Source organism: Vidua chalybeata, chromosome 4 (genome assembly GCF_026979565.1).
Source record: "Vidua chalybeata isolate OUT-0048 chromosome 4, bVidCha1 merged haplotype, whole genome shotgun sequence".
NCBI classification, from domain to species: domain Eukaryota; kingdom Metazoa; phylum Chordata; class Aves; order Passeriformes; family Viduidae; genus Vidua; species Vidua chalybeata.
Window position 1 is genome coordinate 6,316,895 of NC_071533.1, and position 14,111 is coordinate 6,331,005.

The 14,111-nt window shown below is 40.8% G+C and overlaps 1 protein-coding gene across 4 annotated transcripts in view; it reads right to left on the reverse strand.

Annotated features, from left to right (window-relative positions):
- Positions 1-760: 760 nt before the first annotated feature.
- The window catches only part of OTUD4 (OTU deubiquitinase 4), a 28,521-nt gene continuing 15,170 nt past the window's right edge, over positions 761-14,111 (reverse strand). The window contains exons 12-23 of one of the 4 annotated variants that reach the window (XM_053941113.1): positions 13,656-13,756; positions 12,125-12,249; positions 11,829-12,009; positions 11,110-11,275; positions 10,164-10,284; positions 8,441-8,496; positions 7,731-7,889; positions 7,082-7,220; positions 5,959-6,038; positions 5,769-5,883; positions 5,024-5,064; positions 761-3,391 (exon numbers count right to left, since the gene is read on the reverse strand). In XM_053941113.1, the coding sequence (XP_053797088.1) occupies positions 2,165-3,391; positions 5,024-5,064; positions 5,769-5,883; positions 5,959-6,038; positions 7,082-7,220; positions 7,731-7,889; positions 8,441-8,496; positions 10,164-10,284; positions 11,110-11,275; positions 11,829-12,009; positions 12,125-12,249; positions 13,656-13,756 (2,511 nt within the window). In that variant the 3' untranslated portion in view covers positions 761-2,164. Of the gene's footprint in view, positions 3,392-5,023; positions 5,065-5,768; positions 6,039-7,081; positions 7,221-7,730; positions 7,890-8,440; positions 8,497-10,163; positions 10,285-11,109; positions 11,276-11,828; positions 12,010-12,124; positions 12,250-13,655; positions 13,757-14,111 lie in introns of all 4 variants that reach the window. The other 3 variants (XM_053941111.1, XM_053941112.1, XM_053941109.1) reach the window with 3 other exon arrangements.

Consider the following 14,111-nt stretch of genomic DNA (forward strand, 5'->3'; position numbering starts at 1 on the left):
TAACAGGAGGATCTTGCAATCTAAAACATCTTGCCACAGGCCAGAGGTTGGGCCAATCAGACTACTACTACTCCTTCAGCAAGAGAGGAAACCAGACTTACTTGATCAGCATCAGAGAAAATATACCCACGCCTTCCAGTCCTTCACTGTCCTAGAGTAGCAAGGCAGTGCAGGCCCAGCTGAAAGCAGCTGTTTTTTAAATACAAATTCTAAAAGCACATCCCCCCCAGTTACTGCCATGCCTCTCTTCCCCAGTGTTTCCCAACACATTTCTGTAGGAAGTGTCACTGGCTTCATTCTTGCAACAAAGCTTGTGATGAACTACCTGCTCTAGGACAGAATGATTAGTTCTGTGACTGCTGCACAAATCTGGGGTAGAGCTAGAGTTTAAAATTCACCAGTAAACTCAACAAGCAGCCCTCTTCATGATTTTGAAAGGAGTTGAAATAAACAATCACAAAGGTAAAATCAGTTAAATCCCTCAGTGCTTGCTTTGTTCTCAACCTGAAAAGGTGAAGATTGCCTCTTTTGAAATCCTGAATGAAAAAGTATTTAGATTAAAAAAAGAAAAACCAAAAAGCCTCCAGCATGACCCCTACAAACAAAAACTCCAAATTCAGTTTATGGGTTCTTTTTGTTTGCTGCCTGCCATATGCTGTTCATCATTCTGCTGCTTACTACAACTGGCTCTGTAAGAACAACATTTCGTTTAATGCTATTGCAACAGGTTTAAATACATACATATAATTTAGAAAGCAAGTGAAAAGACAAAACATTTATTTTAATTAGGGTTTTATACATAGCATGCATCTGAAAACAAACTCTTTATCATGTAACTATCACTCTGGTTTCCGCACCAAGGGTGTACAATCTCAGACACAATGAATGGGTACCGTCACCTACACTACTGTATACAGAGATATAAAAATATACACAACAGTTCAATTTTACAGAGCAACAGAGCTGAGTGAATACTGTGCACTGCACTCTCCGAGCCTGGACAGCTGAACATCCAGACTGCAAAGGCAACAGGAACACTGCAGAGATCGTAACTGGGCTCAGAAGAAACAGCATCAGAACTCTGACACAGTGTAAAAATATAAGGCAGAAGCCACTTTCTTCTGAATTGTAGGGAAGAGCAGAGCACACTGAGACTCTCCATTCTTGCTTTTAAAAGTAGTTCCAGCAAGAAGTTGTACATGCAAAACATCAACAGTGCAACAACAAAAGAATACTGAACAGTAGCTCAATCGTACAAACTTAAAAAAATGTAACATGTACTTTATGCATCTCCTCACAAAATATCTAGGATTTGTCAGTGCATTAGTGTTAAAGTGGCATTAAAAAAACTTCTGCTATTATAACAGATGCAGAATTATTTTGGAAATGCATAGCATCTACATTTTTATTGTCTTTGTAATTATTCAGTTGGCATAGGCACCATTCTAGTCACGCCAGCATTAAGAATTCATGGTGGAAACAGCCATTCTTATCAGTTCATACACAGGTATTCTTGACTGCTTGTCTTGATTTTGATTTCAACAAATAAATGCTTTTTAAAATTCAAAAATATACCCTATGATTATGAAAAGAACTATATACAACATACCTAAGACACAGGGTTAGCTGGCTGCCATACGTGTAACACACAAGAGAAACATTCAAGTTTGACAGATATTTTTTTCTTTTTGAGATGAAAGGCCTTTGGGTTGGAAGCATATCAGAGACAACAGTGCAGTAGGCTGAGAATTCCTTTAGCTCAGTTCAGAACTAAGGCATTGTATGATAAAATATACATTTATATTTGGTGCAATGTTACTGTCAATTTTAGAATCTAGATCACATCAAATGCTGTCATTTGTCACTCTAGTAAACGCACATACCCATCTTCTATCACAAATGCAAACCTTTGTGGGGAAAAAAATTATCGAACACTAAGCCTATTTTTTTTTCTAATTTGACATTGAAGAAAAACTGCTAAGCCAAACAAACTCTAGAATCCCCCCAAAAACCCTATGGTAGGACTTGACATCCTCCTAGTCTTTACTTGCCAAAAAGTAGCCCAAAATTAAACATATCATTGAACTTCACTAAAAAGAAATTAAGATTTTAAACTGCTACTTCAAATTACTTTTTGCTTAAGTTTTCCGATTATCCACTCATTTTATGCTTGCTGCCCCCTCTGATTATCTCCCAGTGTTGCCCTTCTCCTGTCATTCCTATATGGCTGCCCTCTAAAGTTTCTCTGATACTGGTAGCCGTCATCTCTGCTTCTGCCAGGTGGTCCTTTCCAGGCCTCCTCATTTCTTTGGAACTGGTATCCTCCCCTGCTGGAATAACCCCTGTCAGGTCTGGGCCTTCTGCCTCCTCCATAAGTCTGGTTATAGAACTGCTTGGATCTGCCACTCCTCAGCATGTCAGAAACCTCAGTGTCATCTTCAGAGCTCTCCTCTCTCGTTCTCTGGGCCCTGCTTTCCGTCTGCACGTTCCCAGCGCCCTTGGACTCCCTCCCTTTAGCAGGCCTCTCCTTCCGGCCCGGAGTGCCGGGTTTCAGTTCGTTTTTGGGAGGTTCTGCCACCACTGGCTGCGTGCTGGGCCCTGCCGCCGGCCTCTCTGGGCCCTGTGTCTGTGGAGGGCGAAGCTGCTGCCCAGCTGCTTTCTGCTTAGGAGCGGCCGAAGGACAGGTTTGCTCCAGCAGAGGTGCCCTGGCTGAAGTGTCTTTCGGGGTCCCTGCAGCAGCCACTGGGAATGGGACGGTATTGGAGCCGCTGCCACTGTTGGTCTTCTGGAGCTGCTCTGCACAGTTCACTCCAGGAACTGGAGGGCTGCATTCTTTGCCCACGTACATGCTGGCAGAGGTGCCAGCTGCTGCCTCTTTGTCCTCAGGAGACAAGACAAGATTAGGTCTCGCTACTGAATTCTCAATGAAGCCCTGAACTGGGTACCCATACCAGAAGTGAGGAAAGAAAGGAGGTGCTATTGGAACAGCTCCTAGAAAGTGATTGTGTCCAAAGGGCGGCTGTGGGAACATATTTTTCCCTCTCAGGGACTCCTCGTAGTTCGCATGAAGAGTTTGCGCTGGATTCTCCGGTTCGACACAGACCTGTCCTTGACTTTCTGTCACCTGAGCTGAAGGTATGATCAGAGGCAGTGATGGAGATCTGTCAACCTGTGGAATCTGACCATTGGACCTGGCCTCGGTCTGGACAGCAAAGTGCCTGTTTGGTCGTGCAGTTTCATTTTCGTTCTGAGCGGCAGCAGCCTCCTGGAACCAGGGGTTGTGTGGATACACAGGAAGGGACACGTTTGGGTACATTCTACAAGCAGCTAAATAGGCCTGGTGCAGGGGGTACAGGTAAGAATGGGGTGCCCACATGGGACAACTGTATGCCTGCAAGACAGCAGGGAAAAAAAAAAATCAGTTATTTGGTCTTTGGAATGTTCAGAGAGACATAAAAGCACACCAGTCATTTACCATTTCAAAACGGTTAATTATAGGAGATAAAAGTGAATTTTCTTTACAGTAACTGCCCTCAGTTCTAAATCCTATGACTCTAGGATGATGTTCTTATTTTTTGCTTCCCTTCCAAATGCAGTTGAAATGGGCAACAGTTACGATGAGTAAGAAAACTTAGTAACGATTTCTAGATGGTTAAAGACATAAAGCCTGACTTAGTAAGTCATGTTCTAGCTATGTGTTACAAGAGAAACATCTCCAACTCATTTTCCAGAATCACACTTACTAATTGGCAATTTCTTCTACTAGACCTCACTTTGCAAAGGCCACAACACTGAAGTTGTCCACCTCAGGTGGTGATCCCTTCCCTTTTCTCTACCTCCACGTTAATGAACTGGACTCTGTAGAACAGTTCCTGGAGCAAACCATCCTGAAAAGCCTATGCAGAGCTCCTCTGCAGGAGCCCCTTCCCTCTCAGTGTGCAGTGGAAGGCTGTGGGCAGGGCAGGTTTGGAGCAGGGCAGCAGACAGACAATGCAGAGGGCCTGCTGTACCCTGTGACACCAGTGGAGCAGCACAGCCACTAGAACGTGGGCTGGGACCAGCAGATGGTGCTGAAGCACCAAATGACAGGCTGGATCCTAAATAATCCACAGCAGCTGACATGCTTGGGACACTCTAACTGCTAAGGAAACTCACACTGTTTAAATGCAATGTGGTGACACTTGCTAATTAATGAGTTACAGATTTCCTATTAAGCACAGAGACTTATATTAGGCAGAGGTATCAAATTTACATTGGTACCTCTTTCCATGCCCAGACACGAAAGAGTATTTGTTGCTATGGCCAAAGTCCCATGAAATAAGCCCAAGAGCTCTCAGCACCTTGCCCTAAGTCATCTGCCTGACAGAAGGAGTAAGGAGGTAAAAAAGGAACATTTTTTGTGCAGAAGAGAGAAAGAAAGCCAACAACTTTGCCTTGCCAAGCAATGGAAGATGCTGGGATTTGGCTAAGCCTCTTCCCCAACCACACACACAGATTTGCACCACATGTACACATACACACTACTATAATTACTGAAAAAGTAGAATACTATTATCATTAACCAGAGCAGAAAGAATAGACATGCAGGGTACTTAAGGGAGTGTCCCCAAGGAAAGATTTTGGGATCTGTACTGCAGTGGCTTTGCCAGTACACAGCCAGGGTTGAAGTCTGAGGGCATTTTTCTCATTCTCTATGCACATCATCCGAAAGAAGTATCTTCACATTCACAATTTATCTGTGACTTTGTAAAGCACAGTTTGCTGGCTGTGCAGCCACAGGTGGAAGCCAAAAGGTCTCACTATGCTACTGACGTGAATTTGATTTCTGCTGACTTGAAGTGTACTGTGCACAACTGCTGGAATCCCAGTTAACAGAACACAAAACAATGAAGTATTTCAAAGTGAAAGATGGACTTGAAACGTACAGCTGCAGCAACAAAACTTCTGCACTCCAAGTACCAACAATTATTTACAAGTGGTTTTTGTAACAAAAATGAAAACATAAGGAAGCTTGAAGAGTTACCTTCACACCAAGATTGAAGAAAAATCTAAGAATATTCTTATCTAAAAAAAAAAAAAAAAAGAACAAATATATTTGTAAGGACCTAAAATGTTTCATCTGATACAAAAACTGCATGAAGTTCCATTTCAGTAGAGAACACCGGTATTAAGTTACTATTTGCATGTCTTCAATTGATTAGTTGGGGTTTTTTTGCCACAGTAAGATATCTAGAACACAAAAGCAGTTTAAATTTCAGTTTTAACAGTCTGTGAACTTCTAGTTTTTAAAGAAACAGTTCACTAAACAAACACCACTGTGCAGTCAGCCATGAGATGTTCTTTATGGACATACCTTGCATTCATAGTATGCCAAAACCTGTATTTTCCCAGATCAGTAGGGAAATGCTCAACAGCTTCCAAGCTTTTAAGTGACATGAGCAAACCTATTACTCTGACAGGAGCAGTTTTCCAAAGATAATTCTTTACACACACAAAACCTCAAGTTACGATGGGGCAAGCTAAGAACCACAGAATGATCCTACCAGATTTCCAGGTGTGACCACCAGAAACAGTCACAATGTTGGCAATGCTAACTAAAGAGTTGCAACTCTATTCAACATTCCTTCCTACATCTTAAATCACAGAATGACAACTATTGGATCTTTGGACAAAGAATAACAACAGGACCAAAAAAAAAGTTGTGTTTATCTACATTTTAAGAAAAGAAGACCTATTAGGAAAAATGATGTCAAATTCAGACTTCTCACCTTTAGGTAAGTCTTCCCCAGTACTGCACAGGGAGTAAGGAGGTGCAACGGCTCTTTCTCCCTTTTCATTAAAAGGGAATCCAGGGTATAGCGGATCCTGGTAGGGATTCAGAGTCTGAGGCAAAGGCATTAAAGGCTGGTTAACTGCTTGTAGCCACACAGGAACTCCAGCACCTGAAGCAGATGTTACCTGAGCCTGTGATACAATAGAGTCAGGTCCCGTTGCTGGTCCTGGCATCAGTGAAGAAGCAGGTATTTGGGTTGGGATACCTAGAGGGAAAAAAACCCAACATAGGTACATGTATATATATATGTATGTGTGTATATATACACACACACATATATATATCTGGAACAGGTATCAATGCATAGCTATATATAGATAAATAATCACAAACCAAAAGACATCAGAAAGATTTGATGCAGCAGATTCAAATTGCTGAGAATAGTTTTCAGAAAGAATGAAACAAGTAAGCTAAGCTTTCCAGAAATAGCTAGATTGATCCTTTGTTTCTTTTTAAAATTATGAATGCCAGAAGGAAGTAGGAAGGAGGAAAAAATGGGGGAAATGAAACTTGCACATAAATTCCTGAAGTTCTCATTCTGACGAGTCATTTAGAGTCAACTCTGAATTTGAGCTTAGATCAACTGGGCTGCACATCTTCAGTCACAGACACAGTCTGTGAAACAGGATTGCAACTGTCACATGTGAACAAAGCAGGCTGATCTGAAAGCTGGTTCTTGTACAGAAACAGCAGTGTGAGAGAAAATTCAGCACCTGATCTAATGAGCACTACTGATTCTAAGCTAACTTCACAGACCACAGGATATGCACAGCACACCAAAACCCACTACACTGGCTTTGCAGCTCAGGTCCAAATGTATCTCATTAGTTTCAGATATACAAGCCCCAAGCTGAGTCCTCGGGAGTCAACCAAGGAGCATATTATTACATGGGACAGAGAGCACAAACACCAGGTGTCAGTGTGCTGTCTGACAATATGTTCTATCTTAAGTAGATCCTCAAAACTCAATGCTATCCCACTCAAGAGAAAAAACAGCCAATTAAGTACACAACCCTCTTATACCTTCAGAATGGGAATCAAGCAAACTGTACATACAGGGAATCAAAAGCTCTGTTAGAACTCTCACTAGCTTTCAGCAGTGAGAAACTACATTCCTATGAATGCCTGCCTTTGGAATGTGAAATTATACCAGACAGTGTCTCCTGAGAGTATCTTCAACTTGGTAACAAGAGTTGAAGTATTTTCCATGGTTAGTAATTTGCGATTTATGTTAGTATTTCTGCAAACCTGCTGGTCCGTATGTTGCTGGCTCACTTGGCCAAGCTGGCACAATGGCTGGTACAGAAGGCACTGCTGGAGGTAAATGCACCTCAGAGAAGACTGGAGAGGGTGTCGGAGTTACGCTCGGCAAGCACTCGGTCAGGTTCTGTAAAAACAAACAAATCTGAATCCCATCACGGCTGGTGACGCTGATGACTCAGCCTTATCTGGACTACCACCATCCCCACAGGGAAGTAGTAACTAGGAACATACCCAAAGAGACCTGAGCTGCATCACTGTGTGAAGAACACTGCTCTGAGCTCTGTCCAGCCATGCCTGTAGCACAGAGCCACTAGTGCTGGAACCACCTCCTCAAGCTTTACATTTTAGTATCTCCCACCCAAAAGAAAAGCCACTCTCACAAGCAATTGCCAATAACCTCAGAGAAGCCTGAAAAGGAAAAGCTATAGAATTTAAGGGAAAAGCACAGTTACCTTGGCAGAAAGATATGAAATAACCCCTCTCTTCTTCAGAAAAGAATAGATATACTTTTACTTTTCTATCAAGGACTGTCCTTTATGCTGGACATAACAGATTCCTAACTGTAAATACGAAATTTTAGCATTATCACCATAGAAATGACCATGTAATTAAAAGCCAGTATTGTAATACATACGTGGCTGTGATGAAGCTCCCCTTTGTCTGAAGTCTCCTGACTGGAAAACTTTGAAATCAAACAAACATTTCTTACTTGCTCAGCAACAATCGGAGAATCTGTTTTTACTTGTTCCAAAGGAGATGAAGCTTTTGGATAACTCTCATCTTGACTATTCTTCTAAAGCAAAGTTAGAAACAACACACACAGCTAGTCTAATAATAAGATTAACTTTACAAAGAGTTATTCACAAACAGTAAACCACACTCCATACATACAAAGTGGGCTAAGCACCCATCACATATTATACTAGTGTGACATTTTGCTCATTGAAAGGACAGCAAAGGTTAAAAGCCAACAAGAGGCCATAAATCTTCACTGAACTTCAGAGCTCATGGTCTGTCAGCACAATAGCTATTAGCAAACATCAAATCTTCTGTGGTCCCATTATACTGAAAGTACAGACTGTACTAAGCAATTACAAATCCAGATTTGTAAGTGCTCTCAATAGCCCAGGTTTGAGGACTCCGATTGCAGAGAAAGACTAAGTATAGGTTACAGGGCTGAGGAAAGCTGGCAGAAATACAAGTCTCCAGCCTTAGGAGTATTTCACTAAAAGCTGTAAAGCAGCAGCAGCAATCACAGCTCTAAAGGCAGCTATTGCTCTGCTAATCATGTATCAGAGAAGCAATAACATTAAAAAAAAAATTTGGTCTTTTCTTTAAGATTACCTCAGATGAATTTGGCTCAAGCTTCTGACTTAAGTGGATCTGCCTGGAATTTGACTCTGCAACACCAAGACATAACCTAGTAAATGAACCATTACACCACTTATGGCTATCACAACTTCAGCCAGTTAGTTTGTCTTTCAAAAATTAAACTTTCAAAACCAAACCTATACCTTAGTATATATTACTTCAGAAAACTTAAATTTCTATTTTTACCAAAGATCAAAGCATCCTAAAACAAACAGTTGTTCAGGCAGTAACAGAGCAGCTACTTCAATCTGGGTTCTCCAAGCTCTACAGATGTTCTTTACTGATGTTTGGAAACCATTTCAGTGATGCTTGGAGAAAGCAGGATTGAAACACAGCTGTCCTTTAAATATATTCATCCTAAATTGCTCCTAATGAAACAGAAGTTTGTACTTTGCTTAGAGGGAAAGTGCTCTGACTGGCATTTTCATATTCAAGTATTAATATAAAAGAAGCTCAGTGTCTTGTCTACTTTTGACTGAGTAAAAACAGTTTAGAATGTTGCAGTGGATTAAAAGATCTAAAAAAAGTTTTCAGACTGCTGCACAAAGCTTCATTCCTGAAGCACCAGCAAACACTTCAGTGGGGAAGGCAGTGTTAAAAAATGGTCATGACATAATAAGATCTGAACAAGCTCTTCACATTCTGGCTTATGTTCAGACCTGGCTACCACTGCTTTTCAATCAAACTCATGCCCAGATTATCAAATAGTAGATACAGACTTTTTAAAAAGTTTGTTATATACTCTGTCACAACTAGACAGCAGTATAAATGGAAACAGCATTGATTTTGAGAATTACTGCCAAATCCCCAAGCAGCAATAGGAATCCCTAAACACTCAGAAGGAAGTATACTTGATTCCCATAGGAGTGTTAACCTAGTTTCACAAGAGGCAGTGCAATCCAGAGTGTCACAAAAAGCAGAGAAAGCTGGACGTGCCATGCGCTGCAGTCAAATTCATCATGACAGTGGAGTCTTTACTTTCTCTCCAGCTTTCTCTATGTGAACGTTCCTTAAAAAATTCCTTTGCAATTAGCAGAGATTTACTAACTACCTCCTCCTGGCACCTACAGCTTTCTTCTATTACTGCCATTTTCCACTGCCTCACAGAGGAGGAAAAGCTTTAAGTCCATGAAGAGAAGCTGAAGTGTTGTAACCAACTGGGGGGAGAGAGAAAACCCAAACAAAATTTTGACAACATGGACAGAGCTTTCTACTGTAAACAGGTTTGTTTTCCAATCCTTCTGTACCCTTCTCCCCTTCCTGTACCATGGTATGCTAATTCTTAACCATGCCACAGTGAATACTTTTACCTGCTTCATAAAGGGCAAAAGGCTCCTCCCACTGGCACTTTCTGCCACACATTCTAGAATTTCAAAAGTATCTAATTTAGGGTAACTCTGAAAAGTCTTTTAGTTTTTCTCATTTCTCTTCCCATTTACTACAGAAATTCCAGCCAGGATTTTTTTTTTCCCATTTACTACAAAAATTTCTCAGCCACATTCACAAAGCAGGGAAATGTACTTTCTTCACAAACCACCCCCTTGCTACCTCCATCCCAGTTTTGGCACTGCTACTTAGGGTAATTTCCCCCTCTTTGCCTAAACAGAATGCCCCATCTTGAATAAATTCTGAGGCTGGTAACAAAACCAATCAAATAAAAAAAAAACAGCCATTATATAAACCCATTTAGTTTTACCTTTCTCCTTCTGCTCTTCCACCTCTGCTGTCCACTTGCTGTTTCTTCTTTCACTATTTGAGAACTTTTTCTGGTTTACATTATCCACAGTCTGTATAGCAGCCTGACAGACTGACTGGTTCTGAAGAGGTTGACAAAAGCAGAAATATCACTTTATGTAATCAGTCCAGTGACACTTACCATCATTCTCTATGATAGTATAATGCCTTCATGACAAATAATATTTATGTCTGTGATAGGCAGAAAGGGGAAGGGGGGGATTCTGGCTCAGTATCTGCAGATTCATCCACTCTTTCTCATTCATTGCTACATTTTGCCAAGTGCCCTTTAAGAGCATTCATGTCACTAGCTGACGTGACAAAATCTGTTTCAGACAATAAATCACATCCGCCTCCTGAAGGTGAGCAAACACAGCAAACTGTTACTGCTCAGGAGAGAGCAACCTTAGTCCCTTAGGCTTCAGTCTTTCACCTAGTCATTCTCCCCAGCCTTGTTCTTCTTTCTGTTTGCCCTAGGATTTAAACCCAAAAAGCCCCACACATCTCCAGAACAAACCTATGTGGAGAGTAGCTCTTTACCCACAGGATCTGCTCGCTTCCCTGGATGTACTGAGACTCCCACCCATTTTCATTAAAATTGCATCAGTAGAATGAGCTCTCCAAAATCCTACAAATACAGATGCTCATGTGTCTCCCATATTTACACACCTAAAGCACTGTGTGGTGGATGTTCAGTTATTCCCAGGATAAACTACTATGTGTATTTTCTTATCTTTAACATATAAAGCATTGTAGATACCTGTACTTTTAATTACAAAGCAAGTGCAAAATTAATATCTGTAATTTTTGAGTTGCAGTGTGATTCAAGGACAGCAAACCAATGGCTAATGAAGTGTTCACAGACAAGTACGGCAAGTGCACTGTTAATTACAAGGAATGCAGCATACATTGCAAAGAGCAGGAAAAGCCTGTTCATCCCGCTGCTGGATCTCATAAAGGGAACGAGACTCCTCTATGGCCTGCTTCTCCCTGCGCTCCTCCGGAGACAGCCCAAAGTAGTTACAGTCCCTGCTGCCATGGCTCAGCTCCTCGCTTCGCTCGCGCTCCGCTTTCCTGCGCAGGGAAAAAGGAAGCAGGATCACTCGGACTAAGAAATTCTGGATCAAACCCAAGACAAACTCGTGGGTTACGAGAAAGGAAGAAGATGCAAGTATGGAAATAGAAATTCTGCTGCAGTAGCCCAAGGAATCAAAAAGTCACTACCAACAAATGCAGGCCAAAAGGTCTTCTAATACTCCTTTCAAGTGGTAAGTCAGAACACAAAGCAGGTTCAGCAGAAGCTGAGGGAAGATCTTAGCCATGCCCAAGAAGCACTTGCAACATAATTTCAGCCCCAACCAAAAAGAAAAGCAACGACAAGATGATCCACACTAACAACCACTTTCCAAGAAAAAAATGTGGCTTTGTAGGCAGTTTCTGCCATGCAAGAAAATAAAAATTATTTTTCCCATGCTTGTGTGTATTCTTAAGGACCTGGGACACTTCCTAAGAATTCAATGGCAATGTATTTCAAAAGAGTATGTTGGAAGCATCTGAAGCAGGTACCTGAGCTTCCAGAAGCTCCGTTAAGAGTTCAAGCCAGGGAAGATGCTGTTTGCAGTTTTACCTTGCAGACTGGGAAGGACTCCTGCCCGGAGCTTTTTGCTCAGTTGAGGTCTGATGAAGTTGGGGCCCAGAACCCAAGAACTGGTGCTGCCTGGTTCCCACAGTATGCTGAAGTCGAGGAGGTAGTGCTGACTGGGGTTTGATTGACTTGCTCTGATTCTTTGGCCCTCTGCACTCTGCATCTGTGATAACAGTGTGAAAACAGGTAAGACTTTTGTTTTAATCATTTTTTAAGCTCTCTGGGACAAAACATCTGACAAAGAAGATTCTGCCACACAAAGACAGGTACAGTCCTACCAGGCTGAGCATTCTGCCCCCATGTTGGGTAAAACTTTTTTATCTTCTTCCCTGGCACAGTGTTCCAGCCCTCCATAGGAGAGGTCTGTGGAAGAGGTTTAAGGCTCTTCAGTGAGACAGCATGCCTACAAAACAAGGAATTATGGAGGGAATAATATCTTAAAAGACCAGACTGGGGCTTGCATAAATTAATACCACATGTTCACTAATACTGACAGATCTTGCCATTTTTGAGAATGTTGTTTTCAAAGTCCTTTGCCTTTATGATTACACTCAAGCAATGTGTAGAACAGCAAACCCCTTTTTATTCCTTTTTACATAAAACTAGTAAGTTGACATTAACTTATCCAGTAAAGAACATTCAGCCATTTATGAAGTGCCTATTGTAATGCCTTTGGGGCTGACAGAAAAAGAGCATGATCCCAAAAAGCAATATACTCAGAAAAAAGCAATACTTGGATAAATTTATTACCAACGCTGCAATAGGTGCCAAGATTGAAAGATGTTACATTGATGGCATATATCCCAGAACAATTACTGCCTTTTTAATTGAGGATGCTAGAGGATGATCCAAGCAACTGTTTACATAATCTGAAAGGTTATTTATTTATATATTTATTCTATAGTAATATAATATTATAATAAATAACTATAATAATGCATTCGATTCTATATTAATAGAATAATGTAAATATATTGCTAGTATTATATATTTGTAATACATTTACATTATTCAAACAGGTTAAATTCCAATCTAAAAAGGATTCAAACTGCAAGATACTCTCATAATTCTGTTTAATCTCATAATTCTGTTTAATGGTGATCAAATAAGGTAAATGGGTATCTTTCTCATTTACCTTGACTGAAAGTGTTTCCTCTTCCCAAACTACAATCAGTGTGGGTTTTTTTGACCCAGAAGTCACAGGACTTACAGCAGAGCAGTCTCAAACTGCTCTCTCCCTGCCTACTCCCCACCAAAACACCCCAACAAACAAAAAACTCCACCCCACACAACCAAAACCATCAAATCCACAACCCACAACAACAACAACTTCAAACACTTTTTTGTCCCACGTAGGGCAAAGATGATGCTGATCTAAACAGCAACTTGGCACTCTGTATGAAATCAGGCAGAGCTACTCAATCACCAGAGGAGCTCAGTGCTTTAATGGACCTTTCAATACAAAAATCTTGTCACAAATCTAGCATCTCATTATTAAGAACAAGCAACACCTTATTAGCCTGGTGTCAATCTGTTTAGGAATGAATCTTGTGCACAAAATTAAAATATTATTGATTCAACTACTGTTCTGCTCTGCAACTAATACCCAGACTACTTGGCACTACAGAAAGAAGTATGAAATGATAATCAATTCTTCCTTTTTTTAATAGTATGCTGCTTTCTTAACAAATTTGTGGCAGTTGCTCCAAGTAAAGAAACAGATACGTTTCAGGGCCTGAAGTTAACTCTGAACCAAAGTAATGCTTTGTTCAGTTTGGTGCTCCTTTCCAAAAGAGATTAAGCACTCACTTTGCTCCAAGCTCTTCTACAAATACAACAACTGGCCCATTCTCTGAACAAACTTCTTGAATATGGGCATTATAAAATTTCCCATTATGGTCTAAGCGCACCTGTAAAGAATAAGAGTAAGAAAAAAAGTGGATTAGCTCCAAAGATGACTGTGAGAGGAGCGAACTCTTTAAAATATCAACAATGAGAAACAGAACTTTTCCTCTGGGCAATAGAAGACCTGAGAAATACACATCACAGTTCAGTTAATGAATCAAAAGCCAATCTTCAATCCCTATTGCTTCTTCAAAAAGAAATAAAAATACTATTAAAACAAACACACACACGCAACACTAAACAAACAGCCCACAAACAAACAGCTTGCTGAGGAACCCTACTTAATGAAATATGCTTTTCAAAACCACATGAGAAAGTTAAAAGCAATCAGTGCAGCCAGGCTTTTCAGCTTTACTGAAA